We start from the raw sequence: 15,044 nt of genomic DNA on the forward strand, positions 1-15,044 counted from the left end.
CTCTCATAGTATCAACTGTCGACGTTCATTTTGTTAATGTCGGTGATATCGCAACACGAATTAGTGAAGAAGGGATATGTATCACACGGTCGATCAAAATTATTAGGCCCTTTTCGAAACCACGGCTTCGGCTTTGGATTCGGCTCAGGCTAGCTTGGCATATTGCGTATGCTGTGCATACGCGCTCGTGGTTTCAGACGAGAGGACGGAGCCTCAAGCCGAATCCAAAGCCGAAGCCGTGCTTTCGAAAAGGGCCATAGACTTGCTCAGTCTCTCTGAGGCAGCATCCCAAACAGACGACGTAGCGCCTTCCATGGGTGACTGATAATAAATATAAAAAAGTGTGGCTAATTAAGACTATAGTACTCAATGTTTAACAGCACTTTTAAGGTTGCTTGAGCGGGTATACACCATGCGCTATATTAGTCTCACCAGAAAACTAAAACAACTGGAGACAAAAATTACAAGAGGACAGTTGAATTTACAGGAAATGAACTTTGCCATTTTTATGTTCGATGATTCTAGCATTCCAGTTCCCTTTTAAATAATATTATAGCATTTGTGTTAAACTATACACCTTTTCATTATGAACCTGAATAACATATTACCTCCACCAAATTCTAAGTATAATGCCAATCAAACCATCAGCTCGGGTTCTATTTCTAATGTTATTATGGATATGTCTACAAAAAAATGAAGTTTGCTGCCACCTAGTGCCTGAAAACATCCAACTACTTATACTTTCAAAAGAAAGAATCATATACATGTACCGGTATTGTTTGTTATTTTCACCCTCCCTTTGCTTACCCACCGGTCTGCAGCCAGAAATCCAAAAATATATTTTAGTCTATATTTTAGTTTATATTTTAACTTCCCTTTTTTTTGGGGGGGGGGGACAGTTGAAACCCTGTATAGTCCATGATCCTCAGACAGGCCCGATCGACCTGGCTTATATGTCCCCTAGGCAGTATGACTCATGGACCACGAATCTCCAATTAGAGAACTTTAAAAAAAAATGTTATAGGCCTGGAGTGTTTGTGAACAATTCAACGAGATTCCCTTAAGACAGCGGACCAGTCCGTGTTGTAAAAAGCCCAGCGTGTAACAATTACCTTGCTCTGGTCACAGTTTTTAAGTGTAAGACGCTTTAGGCAGTATGACTCATTGACTCGGAATCTCCAGTTAGAAAACACTTTCTACATAGTATAGGCAGTTTACAGTGAAGGAACAGTGTAAGCACATACTAATAAACATAAAAACCAATTAAAAACTACTATTTGTAATGCCTACATTGTCATATTTTTGGGTATTTCTTCTGATTTGTTTCGATAAACGACTCGTTCTATCTGTCTTTGTTTGCGATATTTCTCAAGAATATCACCACTGTCATCATCACCGCTTCCCGATTCACCGATGTAAATATCCACTCGACTCTCTGACAACTCACTCTGCTGTTTCAACCAATAGAGGGCGCCCAAGTACCCATCTACTGCCCTCACCGTCGAGTCGGGAACTAGCAGAACGTCAGCGGATGACTCATCAAAAGTGATAATTTTATCGAGTTTTTTGTACAGGTTTTCCTGGAAAGCGTTCATTTCATCCAGCATGACCATTAGACGTTGGATACCGAAGGCAAACCCAGTAGAGGGCACAGCGGTAATATTTTTGTGGTGGTTACTTGAGTCTTTGATGAAATGTCCAACAAGCTTGTTGTATCTTCCGCCTCCGGCAATCTCTAGGAAACGTCTGCTGCCATCTACGACATCAACCTCGAACGAGAAGTGTGTGTAGTACTCGTGGGATCGAACCACACATAAATCAACCACAACCTCGAACCCATGTCTGGTCAAACCGAGAGAAATATCCTCCAAATCGTCAAAAAGCGGTTTGTAGTTTGGGGAAAACTCAGCGCGAAGTTTGGCGTCGACTTCACCAGTGGTGTGATGTAACATGGCATCCCAAGACGTAATTTCCTGCTGGTTGAGGTTGTACTTGTTCAAGACATTCCAGAAAGCCCTCTCGTTGTCTTCTACGCAGCCTGACTCTTTCTTCGCTCTGCATTCTGCAATCTCATCCATCGCCTCCTTCACTCGAATAGTATCAAGATGACTAATTTCAGAGTCCTTCACAAGTTGTATGAGAATCTGCACATTACTAATTCTGAAGACTATCTTACCCTTGGGTATCCCTACTGCCTCTAGCATGTCACCAAGCATGCATATAATCTCTACATCAGCTCCAAGATCCTGCGCTCCAAGAATCTCAACTCCGAACTGATCAAACTGACGTTTCTTTCGTGAAGACAGCGTGTCGGTCGGTTCATTCCTGAAGCATGGGACATTGTAAAAGATCTTGATTGGGAAGGTAATATCATCCTTATCTGCTATTTCACGACCAAGCCAGCGAGCGGCAGACAGAGTTCCTTCTGGGATAAGAAGAACTGAGGTCGTCTCTAACTTCTCAGTAAAACCCTTCGCATAATCCTGGATCTCAAAGAAGAAGCAACCTCTAGGATCCCACTCGGGCCATGGTGAGAGCCCAACAACATCTTCAGCAAATGATGTCGACCTCTCTACAATTGGGACCAGCAATTCCTCAAAGCCGTACCTTAAAGAAACTGCCTCCAAATTTCCTGACAATGCTCGGAACTTGCGTCGTTGTAGTCCGAATATATCTTCCATCCCAACCACAGGTGTGTTTTGTACATTATCAGACAGTGGTTCTATGACCAGTTTCTGATCGAGTGTCTCTAGGAGATACTCTGACACTTGTATTGCTTCCTGATCTGATATCTCACTCTGGACCATAAAAGAGCCAAGTAGAAATGGAACTGCTTCTTCCGGTCCATTTACCCTTTGACCTCTAATAACCATCACTTCCGTTTCTATCACCCTTGTATCTTGCGCAATGCCTTCCAGAAAGGTGTTGTTCTTGACGATACCCGAAAACTCTACGTTGATGTAATGGGTTGTTATGTACCTTGGATTGACAATTTCATCATCAAGGATTCCCTTGTTACTAAGATCCTCTACTTGCTCACCCAAAGCAATCTTGAAGACCGACTCTAAGAGATCAACACCATACGCAGCTTTAACCGTGTGCCTGCTCTTAAGCCCGGGTAATCTGGCGTTGATCTCAATCAGATGGGGGCGATCTCCGTCCATAATCATCTCTACATGAAACACCCCATCCGTCAGACCAACTTGGTTACAAGTAGCTACAGCAAACTCCGCCATCTTTTTCTGAGTTATTTTATTCACACTAGACGTCGGTATTGTCATGGTTTTCTCCTGGAACCATGGGGCCGTCCCAACTGTGTTCAAAGTAATTGCAGCAAATTTCACTACTCCTTTCTGCATAATAACATCAACATCATATTCCTTACCCGTGACATATTTCTCAAGCATCAGATCAGTGTTCCCCTCAAAATACAGTTTCTCTGCGTCCACACTTCTCTGTAGTTTTGTATATACCTTAATTAGTTCAGATTTCGATTGTAGAAGGAGAGTTGATAATGACCCCACTCCGGATACGGGTCTTACAACAGCCGGGAATCCAACAGCTTCAGCTGCACTATCTAAATCAGCATAGGATGAGATTCTCTTTAAGGGGACGGTGCTTTTTATAAGAGACTTCAAGACAACTTTATCACGAACATTTGCAAACACCTCAGGATCAAGTGTTGGTAATCCTGCTTTCTTGGCAGCGGTAGCAACAGCAATAAGATAACGGTCCATGTTGGTAGTCACACCTGAGAATTCAATCCCAGATGTTGTGAGGATATCGTAGATTTCTTTGGATAGTTTATCAGCCGTGCCGTGCGTGTCTACTGTGTGAACTGTGTAGATTTGTTTAGTCAGAACCAATCTCTCAACCCAGTGGCCTTTCTGCTCAGCTACGCTTATGTCAATCTCCACAGTCTGCGCCACATCATACATGTACTCATACCATGACTGGTTCCAGCCTCCACCAACAAGCAACAGATGCTTTCTCTTCAAGACTTTCTCCTGCTGGTCCGGAAGCCTTAACGCCATTGCAACTAACAAAACCACAACACCAAGAAGAAGTAATCTTTCAATGGTAGACTTTGGTGGTGGTTTTGGAGTCGGTTTAAACAAGTAAACATAGTAATCGACCACTTTGTTGGTAAAAGGCTCCACATCTCTGACTGTACCTGGTTGCTTCTGGAAGCCTACACTCGTAGCGACAGCTAGACTCTTAGCATTCTTAGGGCCAATATGGAGTATAAAGCGCTCGATACCAATAGCCTGCCCGTACTCAATCAGCTTCTTACAGCTCTTGCTGCACAATCCATTGCCCACCTTATCCGCTCGTAACCAATACCCCATATCTGCTGTCATGGCTGGGACATTGATGGTCCTCAGACTAACAACACCAAAGACATCAACTTCTCCTTGATCATCCTTCCCATAAATCACACAATGCAGACCATTCCCATAACTTTCTTGCGCCATCGCTGATTTGATGAAGTCGGCAGAATCTTCAACCTTCTTTACTTCAGAGACCCATGGTAGATATGGACCGAGGGTAGCTCGGCTTTGATCCACAGCTTGAAACAATGCACTTGCGTCTGTTTCCTTCACTGGGCGGATGAATACCGTATCTCTTATCGCCATTGGGAAATAGCGAGCTACCTGAAGCGAATCCATTTTGGAAGATGTGTCACACGACGTCTGAAAAGCCAAAGAAAATGAAAACTAGTCTTCATTACAACGGTTAAAAGTATTCACACGACAAATATAACGGTGGTCCCTGATTAATTTTAGCATGGTTGTAAAATGTAGCACTTGTTTGAAAGGATGTTACAAGAAACCCTTGACAGTACACTAATTGTTGTCCTTTCACACGAAGTACTTTTTTTATGCAATAACCATGCTAAAATTTAGCAAGGGAACCTTGCTAAATGGCTCTCGTGTGAAAGTGACTTTAGTGTTAAAGTGGGATTAATAGTAACAACAGTGATTGAAGGTAGGGTCATTTTGGTAAAAACTTTCAGAATTTCCGTAAAATTTTGGTTAAAGGCAGTGGACACTATTGGTAATTGTCAAAGATTATAACCTTCACAGTTTGTGTATTTCAACATATGCAAAAAATAACAAACCTGTACAAATTTGAGCTCAATCGGTCATCGAAGTTGGGAGATAATAATGAAAGAAAAAACACCCTTGTCACACGAAGTTGTGTGCGTTTAGATGGTTGATTTCGAGACCTCAAGTTCTAAATCTGAGGTCTCGAAATCAAATTCATGAAAAATACCTTCTATCTCGAAAACTATGGCACTTTAGAGGGAGCCGTTTCTCACAATGTTTTATACCATCTGCCTCTCCCCATTACTCGTCACCAAGTGAGGTTTTATGGTAATAATTATTTTGAGTAATTACCAATAGTGTCCACTGCCTTTAAAGTGATAGTACACGTTTGGTAGTCTCTCTTCAAACTAATGACAGTAACAACAGTTCGATTAGAAGCCTTTCGATAGATAAAGCATTTTGAGAAACATTTCACTTCGAAATAATGTGGTTATGTAAAACGATGAAGGTTTTTATGCCCCAAAATTGAATCTGAAATTGTGTAGTGCTATTCAGTTGGTATCATTTCTACGTGGACATAATTCGCTTTGAATTTTTTTGGGAGACTTCAAAATGATTATGTTTAATGATGTTAACCTGAAGCCATCAGGTGCTGGAAATCTTGGTGTAGTATAGGCTATAAAATAATATTTGTCGGGCTTCCTCTTATGGCTTCTACGAGGTAGGAAGGATCAGACAATCATATTCTATATCTATGGTGCATGCATGTGCCGTAGAAATCAAACCGGGAACGCTGCGTGCTTATTTGATGTACGCGTTTAGACGCGCATACGATTTGCCCTATACAAGATGGCGAATTTCATGCAAAAAAAAGGTTATTCAGCTGAAACATTTGGTGTACCTTTCTATGATGGTGCTTTCTTTAATGATACATGTGCTTTCTGTCAAACTCAATGCAGAATTATAATGTACACGAAAGAGTAGAATCGCACGAACGCATCTTTCACTTTAAAAATTCCTTGTCAGAATTTATCAACTGACATCACACTTTGAGGCTCGTGATACGCAAGAAAACTGGCTTAGCTTAACACGTCAGGATCCTTCCAAATGCACCTTTGACCTCAATTCCTTTCACATTGAGATTCGCAGTGAAATCCTACGTATATGCATGCATATAAGAACAACATAGCACAATTATGCATGTTAATATAATACAATACAATCATAATGCTCGCTGCAAGCAGACGACCGAAAGTGCATGCTGACATCACAGATATGGAAAGCTTACGTCACTGTTATCCAATGAAATCACTGTATCCAATGAAATCATTGGGTCTGTAATACGAGTGTCTGTCCAAAGACAGGCTGGGGACCAGTCTCAGAATAGACTTGGTTCCATTGTAACGGGAGATTGGCGGCCCCCAAACAAAGAAATATTTTAAGAAATTGTGTCTGATAGCACCCGCTGTTGAATCTACGGAAGCGTATATAGGACATACCGAGAAAAAAAATCGGGCTCCACTATTTCGCCCGGGCGGATAACTAATTCGCCCGGGCGGATTACTATTTCGCCCGGGTGGTTTACTATTTCGCCCGGGCGGATTACTATTTCGCCCGGGCAGATTACTATTTCGCCCGGGCGGATTACTAATTCGCCCGGGCGGATTACGAGGCCGCATGTTTACACAGGGCTACATGTATGATTTCACTTTTACCTTAACAAACATCACCGGATAAAAGTTCTCTTGAACCCCTTCCAGCCTCCTTTTTCTCCTTCAACCCCCCCCCCCACTCCGATTATCAATCAATCAATCAATTGTTAAATTTATAAAGCGCTAATCCAACAATCGTTGCTCATGGCGCAGTACAGTAGGCTTTTGAAAAAAGATGAGATGATTTCAACGAAAATGGTATTTTTACTTGATAATAATGCACTTGTTCACCATTTTAATGTAATTTTGATATGTGTACACTTCTGAAATTTTTGTAATTATCGACTAAAAAATCAGGCCCCAACCTAAGGTTGTGAAAAAACTTAAAACACATCTGCCGTTGACGGCGCAAGTCAAAGGACAATGCCGCTGACGTCATGTCTGGGAGTTTGCTTTGTTCTCTAGTTGATTAGTGGTTTGCCTCTACGCTTCAACAAAAAGTCGGGGAGCTTATGACCAAAAATTAAGTCCCGTAGAAAATAAATGATTAGAACATGCCACCTGGCTAGATACCTAAATAAGACTCTCAGGAACTAGAAAACCATGTTGGCCATCTTGGATTTCAAAATGGGCGCCGAAATAGTAATTACGCCCGGGCGAAATAGTAATCCGCCCGGGCGAAATAGTAATCCGCCCGGGCGAAATAGTAATCCGCCCGGGCGAAATAGTGGAGCCCGATTTTTTTTTCCGGTATGTCCTATATACGCTTCCGTATGAATCAGCTTCCTTCAGCCTGTGTTAATTTATCGTAAGCGGGGAACAAACCCGGTAGCTTTTAGAATACAGACGGAAAGAAAATAGTCTTGGTTTGTAAGGTATATGGATGAAGAAGGGTTTACGTTTGTCAGTAGTTTTTCTTTTTACATGCATTTCCTGAAAGAGTCCTACAGAGTTTGCATCCCTATTAATACTTAAAGGGGCTATGTAACTTTTTTTATGACAAAAAACACAATGTTCACAGTTTGAAGATAATGATAGTAAAAGCTTCCCTGAAAATACTACGTGCTGAGGTGCTGTAGTTTTTGGGAAATGAGTAAAACAATGTCATGAGAACAATTTTCGTTTCATGAGACGAAAATTAGTTTAATCATTTACAAACGTATTTTCATGACATTGTTTTACTCATTTCTCAAAAACTACAGCACATCAGTAAGTAATATTTGAAAGGAACCTTTCCACTATCATTATCTTCAAACCCTGTAAGTTTAATGTAAATCTATGGACATTTTGAAAAAGTACCCGAATCCTTTAAAGGAACACGTTGCCTTGGATCGGTCGAGTTGGTCTTTGAAAAGCGTTTGTAACCGTTTTTTATAAAATGCATATGGGTAGAAAGATGTTGTAAAAGTAGAATACAATGATCCACACAAACATGCCTCGAAATTGCGTGGTTTTCCTTTTACCTCGTCGACTAACACGTCGGCCATTTATGGGGGTCAAAATTTTGACTCCCATAAATGGCCGACCATGTTAGTTCGCACAGTAGAAGGAAAACCACGCAGTTTCGAGGCAAACTTGTGTGGATCATTGTATTCTACTTTTATAACATCTTTCCAACCATATGCATTTTATAAAAAACGGTTACAAACGCTTTTGTTTTGACCAACTCGTCCGATCCAAGGCAACGTGTTCCTTTAACTTACGGTACTAAAGCTTGAAAATACGTGTGTTCCTGGTGATTGTCATCAAGTTGTATTACCACAGCACCATGTAAACCACTACATGGTACTGTAAAGGTCTCATACTTCAAGAACGAAGCGCCACATACATTGCAAGACAAAATACGGAGCACTTGGTGCGCCCCATATATAAAGGGGATTGATTAAGCGCCATAAGAACCTAGTATTAAAACTTATTTTGATCGTGTTAGTATAAGATGCATTCTTGATCACTGCTCGGCACGTGAAATTTCAAACCCCCAAAAATCAAACAGTTTCTGTAAGAAATGCAAACAATTAATGGCCCGACGTTTCGACCAGAGTCTTTCTCTTAAAGGCAGTGGAAACTATTGGTAAATGTCAAAGACCAGTCTTCTCACTTGGTGTATCTCAACATGTGCTTAAAATAACAAACCTGTGAACATTTCTGCTCAATCGGTCATCGAGTTTGCGAGATAATAATGAAAGAAAAAAAAACACCCTTGTCACACAAAGTTGTGTGCTTTCTGATGCTTGATTTCGAGACCTCAAATTCTAAACTTGAGGTCTCGAAATCAAATTCGTGAAAAATTACTTCTTTCTCGAAAACTACGTCACTTCAGAGGGAGCTGTTTCTCACAATGTGTTATACCCTCAACCTCTCCCCATTACTCGTAATCAAGAAAGGTTTTATGATGATAATTCTTTTGAGTAATTACCAAGAGTGTCCACTGCCTTTAATAGCCTTCAAGAAAGACTCTGCTAGGGTCGGAAAAAACTACGTCACTTCAGAGGGAGCTGTTTCTCACAATGTTTTATACCCTCAACCTCTCCCCATTACTCGTAATCAAGAAAGGTTTTATGGTGATAATTCTTTTGAGTAATTACCAATAGTGTCCACTGCCTTTAATAGCCTTCAAGAAAGACTCTGCTAGGGTCGGAAAAAAGTCAGGCAGTAACTATTTTGTGCATGTATATCACAGTTCCTTTTTGTTGGTAAGAAGTTTGCTACATTAAAGGAACACGTTGCCTTGGATCGGTCGAGTTGGCCTTTAAAAAGCGTTTTTTGACCGTTTATTATAAAATGCATATGGTTAGAAAGATGATGTAAAAGTAGAATACAATGATCTACACAAATATGCCTCGAAATTGCGTGGTTTTCTTTTTACCTCGTCCAAAAACACGGTCGGCCATTTATGGGAGTCAAAATTTTGACCCCCATAAATGGCCGACCGTGATAGTTCGCGACGTAAAAAGAAAACCGTGCAATTTTGAGAAATACTTGTGTGGATCATTATATTCTACTTTTAAAATATCTTTCTAACCATATACATTTCATAACAAACGGTTTCAAACGCTTTTTATAGACCAACTCGTCCGATCCAAGGCAACGTGTTCCTTTAATAGCTAGCTCTATTTTTTTTCCAAAACAAAATGTATAGAAAATCTCAACTTACTGAATGTACTGGTTGAATTATTGGAGTAACTCCATTTCCCTTGGCGAAAGCTTGGCGAAAAATGAACACAGTGGATAATTTTCTTGGTGTGTTGGGTTTTCATGAGTACGGAGCTCTTTATATACGATTTGATAAGCCAATCAGATGTGAATTACTATTGTTTTTACGAACATCATAGCGGTACCAGCCACTTTAGTATCCTTCAAAATGTCCTTCAAAAAGCCTACAATTCAGCTTTATTATTTTGTGTGGTCAAGCGTAATAGCCATCAGGTGTCTTTGTAATTATATTCAACTGCAAACTGACCTTTTTAAAGTTCATTTGATCATTAAACTTATTCAGGCCACAAATTTAAGGCCGTAGTTACAGCGAGATTTGCAGAAAGGAAAAATATAAAACGCAAGTAAAAATAACAAATTAAAAACCTTAACCTCAATGACAGTTATTTAAGGTACTAGACACGTTTGGGTATATTGTCACAGACCAATAGTCTCAATTGGTGTATCCCAATTGGTGTATAAGTATAAAATAACGAATCTGTTAAGATTTTGACTCAGTTAGTCATCGGAGTTGCAAAAGAATCCACAATATTGTGTGCTTTCAGAGGCCTAAAAAGTGCTTTATGCCTGAAGTATTTTAAAATTTTGATTGGATGTCATGTTTTATGACACGACCTCCCTTGTTTTGTGTTTTAAAACTGACATGATTTAAAATAAATAAAAAATGACAAATGAGCTGGACCAGCGGAGTAACATTGTACAATAATTGGTACATTAAAACAAAATATCGGTACATTAAAACAAAAAAACACATTATGTGAACAATTGGTAATCAATATTGTCGGTAATTGCTTCAGAGGGGTAGTGTCTCTTGAGGTGCCTGTCTACATAAGATAGTGGTCATCATAAATAAATCATCAAAATATTTGTCTGCCTAATGGCGTACATAGTGATAAAAATAATCGCAAGCTAATGTCAATTTATATAATTACAAGCCAACATTTTCTGTAATTATATTCGGAAGTCATATCCTAGCTGTTTAATTTATCTTTATTATACAATAACCACTCTGAGCTTATCAATTCCCCTTTACCGAAAATGATCTGAAATGTTTGGGTTTTTTTAGGCCACTTATTCATGCTACTCACATCAAGTGTCTTTTTATTTAGCCCAATTTTTTTCAAGCACAATATTTTGCAGTGTTTGAAGTGCGCCCTCATTAGTTGAGTGGTGGAAAGCAGGCGGTAGTTTTAGAAAAATAATACGGTCGAGTTGGGACGTTACGCGAGTTTTCGATAGAATTTATCACCGCGAATTCTGCAAAAGCTTATGAAGGTTAGTGAAATAATATCTCGCATCGAATATGGCACATATTCTAGGTACGCTTGGCTTAATTGTGTCGCTTAGAAAACCGTTAAAGACACGATAGGAACATTGTTTAATCATTGTATGATTGATATGTTAAAAACTACAGCATACAATTACAAACACGTACGTACATGTAGGGCCTAACTACAACTGACATCACAATATACATGTAATTACTAAGACAGTCAGTGCTGTGTGTGTGGCACCAATGGAGCTATTGCTCCATGGTGGCACTAACTGACGTCTAGCCCTAGTCCAACCAGGGGTGGATTTCACAAAGGTAGTCCTATCTTTGGATTAGTTCTAGGCAATGCTAAGAGATAGGACTGGTCTTAAGCTGTTAAGTTTAGCCCACCTTGTTCGTTGAGCTGTTAAAATGGCTCCGCTGTTAACAGCGGTCTCATCAATGTCACCACATAGGCATTACACAGGTGACAGTGATGAGACCGATGTTAAAAGCGGAGTCATTAACAGCTCAACAAGGTGGGCTAGTCCTAAGTTAGGATGAGTTACTGGTCCTAACTTAGGACTGGTCCTATCTCTAAGTCTTACTTAGTCTTACTATCGCTAAGTCTTACTTAACTTAGCATTGCCTAGGTCCTAGGAGTAGGACTAGTCCTAAGTAGTAAGTTAGGACTACCTTTGTTTGTGAAATCCAGCCCTGCAGCCGATTTCACGAAACGCTAGGTAGGATTAATCCTACTCCTAGAACTATTTCGGTTTCGTCCAGCTAACGTCTCCCGTAACCTCATAGGTTTACATCTCTCACGCGTTAAACGACCCATAGTTCAATGAATTTTGGAATCAGGAATCTCTCTTTTTCTTTTTTTTAATCTCGCCAAAATTAGGCTCTATGTGTCCTTTGATGTATCAATGTGTAATCTTTCGACCAGAGAATCCACTCCGCAATCTCAAAAATTGTTAAAAATGATAAATTCTTACCGTAATTTCCCTATCTGTTACTCCTCTGCCAACAATAATTGAAAATTACCCGACCTCGTTTTGCAAAAATGTATCTTGAGAGGGCGGGTACGATCCGTGATTTGTGTACAAAACATACACGGAACCACGAAGCTCGCACAGGGTACCAGTACGTACACTTTTTGCACAGCCATTTACATACTGGTACCCTGTGCGAGCTTCGTGGTTCCGTGTATGTTTTGTACACAAATCACGGATCGTACCCGCCCTCTCGTGACGCATTTTCGCAAAACGAGGTCGGGTAATTTTCAATTATTGTTGGCAGTAGGAGTAACACGTACAGTAGATAGGGACTCTGAAATAAGGGTAAGAATTTATCATTTTTAACAATTTTTGAGATTGCGGGGTGGATTCTCTGGTCGAAAGATTACACATTGATACATCAAAGGACACAAAGAGCCTAATTTTGGCGAGATTAAAAAAAAGAAAAAGAGAGATTCCTGATTCCAAAATTCATTGAACCATGGGTCGTTTAACGCATGAGAGATATAAACCTATGAGGTTACGGGAGACGATAGCCGGACGAAACCGAAATAGTTCTAGGAGTAGATTAATCCTAACTCGAGTTGGGACAAGTAACCCGTCCTATCTTTGGATGGGTTCAATTCGTCTTACGTATTTGGATACGGAACTGAAACCCGTCCTAAGTCCTAAGATGAATCCTAAGTTAGGAAGAGTTTGGTGAAATCGACAGCAGGACTAATAATTAGACCATACGATAGACAGTACACTGTCAATGGGTGCCAGACTGTAGAATGCCTCCGACCAAACGTCCATGGTCCTACTTAGTCTCGAAAGTCTCATCCGTGGATCTCGTAAATTCTTTTGTTGGATTTGGAAACAAATATCTCATCTTCTTTATCATTTATAATTATAGGGCCTATGAAAAATAATATTGTTTTTTTATTAGGCCTATTTGTTTGGGTGTGTGGCTAGTACTTTGTAGAGTGAAATGAAAAACTACATACTATTTTACAGAAATTTGTGCAACAACAAGGCCGATAATAAAATACAGTATAACAGATGATAATTAAATTTAGAGTACAATACAAAACAATAAGCATGACTGTGACAAGCCCACACAGTGTTTTTTTTTCTCTCATTGTTTTCCTGCAACTTTGATGTCGTTAAAAGTTGTTATAATATCAGATTACTATTTGTGCTCAATGCACTCAGCTCAGATTCAGAGCCTTCAATAAGCAAAAATAGGTTTAATCATGTCAGTGGCAGAGTAGAAAGCATTTGCCATTTGCTTCATGCCATTACGTCAACAACATTATATGGACCCAAATCGTTAGACGTCATCATCAGAATAATCTCGGATGTGCCATTTTGGTGGTCAATATCACTGTGAGTTATTCAGTGATGTGCTGCGTACTTAAAGTGACGCGTTGTTTACCGGTACAAGTGCCTATTGCCCACCAAAATGGTGAGCTTTGTACAGTCACCGCACATGTGGCGTGTGTGCAAGGGGTCAATAGAACACATCTCGGATAGGTTGCTGAACATAGTTTGAACTAACTATTAAAACAGAACATGCTTAAAATAAAACCATGGTTTAACATAGCAAAAACAAACAAAATAAATATATAAGTTTAACACAGAAACAAATAAATTATATTATATTATACGCAGTGCGCCATGTTTGTTTATACATACCCACTAATGACTATAGGTCATGTGACGCACGGAGCGCAATTGGTCTATTTGAGCCTCCCCTATACCCACAGATCTGCTCAGCCCTACCACCCACCCCCAGGAATTAACGCCTCCCCTATACCCACAGTGCAGCTCAGCCCTACCACCCATCCCCAGGAATTATAGCCTCCCCTATACCCACAGAGCAGCTCAGCCCTACCCCCCATCCCAAGGAATTAAAGCCTCCCCTATACCCACAGTGCAGCTCAGCCCTACCACCCATCCCCAGGAATTATAGCCTCCCTTTTACCCAAAGTGCAGCTTAGCCCTACCACCCATCCCCAGGAATTAGAGCCTCCCCTATACCCACAGTGCAGCTCAGCCCTACCACCCATCCCCAGGAATTAGAGCCTCCCCTATACCCACAGAGCAGCTCAGCCCTACCACCCATCCCCAGGAATTATAGCCTCCCCTATACCCAAAGTGCAGCTCAGCCCTACCACCCATCCCCAGGAATTATAGCCTCCCTTTTACCCAAAGTGCAGCTTAGCCCTACCACCCATCCCCAGGAATTAGAGCCTCCCCTATACCCACAGTGCAGCTCAGCCCTACCACCCATCCCCAGGAATTAGAGCCTCCCCTATACCCACAGAGCAGCTCAGCCCTACCACCCATCCCCAGGAATTATAGCCTCCCCTATACCCAAAGTGCAGCTCAGCCCTACCACCCATCCCCAGGAATTATAGCCTCCCCTATACCCACAGTGCAGCTCAGCCCTACCACCCATCCCCAGGAATTAGAGCCTCCCCTTAGCCACAGTGCAGCACAGCCCTACCGCCCATCCCCAGGAATTAGAGCCTCCTCTATACCCACAGTGCAGCACAGCCCTCCCACCCATCCCCAGGAATTAGAGCCTCCCCTATACCCACAGTGCAGCTCAGCCCTACCACCCATCCCCAGGAATTAGGGCCTCCCCTATACCCACAGTGCAGCTCAGCCCTACCACCCATCCCCAGGAATTAGGGCCTCCCCTATACCCACAGTGCAGCTCAGCCCTACCACCCATCCCCAGGAATTAGAGCCTCCCCTTAGCCACAGTGCAGCTCAGCCCTACCACCCATCCCCAGGATTTAGAGCCTCCCCTATACCCACAGTGCAGCTCAGCCCTACCACCAATCCCCAGGAATTAGAGCCTCCCCTA

At 41.2% G+C, this 15,044-nt stretch overlaps 2 protein-coding genes across 3 annotated transcripts in view; one reads left to right on the top strand and one right to left on the bottom strand.

Moving 5' to 3' along the window:
• The window catches only part of LOC139951275 (uncharacterized), a 60,019-nt gene that overhangs the window by 23,989 nt on the left and 20,986 nt on the right, over window positions 1-15,044 (top strand). Inside the window, exon 1 of one of the 2 annotated variants that reach the window (XM_071950079.1) lies at window positions 11,094-11,191. The exons of the other annotated variant lie outside the window; for it this stretch is intronic. The gene's annotated coding sequence lies outside the window, so the exon portion shown is untranslated. Of the gene's footprint in view, window positions 1-11,093; window positions 11,192-15,044 lie in introns of those variants that run through there. 2 annotated transcript variants of the gene reach the window in all.
• LOC139951274 (uncharacterized) lies at window positions 1,251-13,934 on the bottom strand. The gene is made up of 2 exons (XM_071950077.1): window positions 13,865-13,934; window positions 1,251-4,694 (listed from the first exon to the last, which is right to left on the bottom strand). Exon 2 carries the CDS (start codon window positions 4,668-4,670, stop codon window positions 1,287-1,289), a length of 3,384 nt encoding a protein of 1,127 aa, XP_071806178.1. The 5' UTR covers window positions 4,671-4,694; window positions 13,865-13,934; the 3' UTR covers window positions 1,251-1,286.

The sequence above is a fragment of the Asterias amurensis genome, chromosome 19 (genome assembly GCF_032118995.1).
Source record: "Asterias amurensis chromosome 19, ASM3211899v1".
Lineage (NCBI taxonomy): Eukaryota > Metazoa > Echinodermata > Asteroidea > Forcipulatida > Asteriidae > Asterias > Asterias amurensis.

Excerpts from the sequence above, each read along its gene's own strand:
- LOC139951274 (XM_071950077.1), bottom strand. The coding sequence starts at position 4,670 with ATGGATTCGCTTCAGGTAGCTCGCTATTTCCCAATGGCGATAAGAGAT.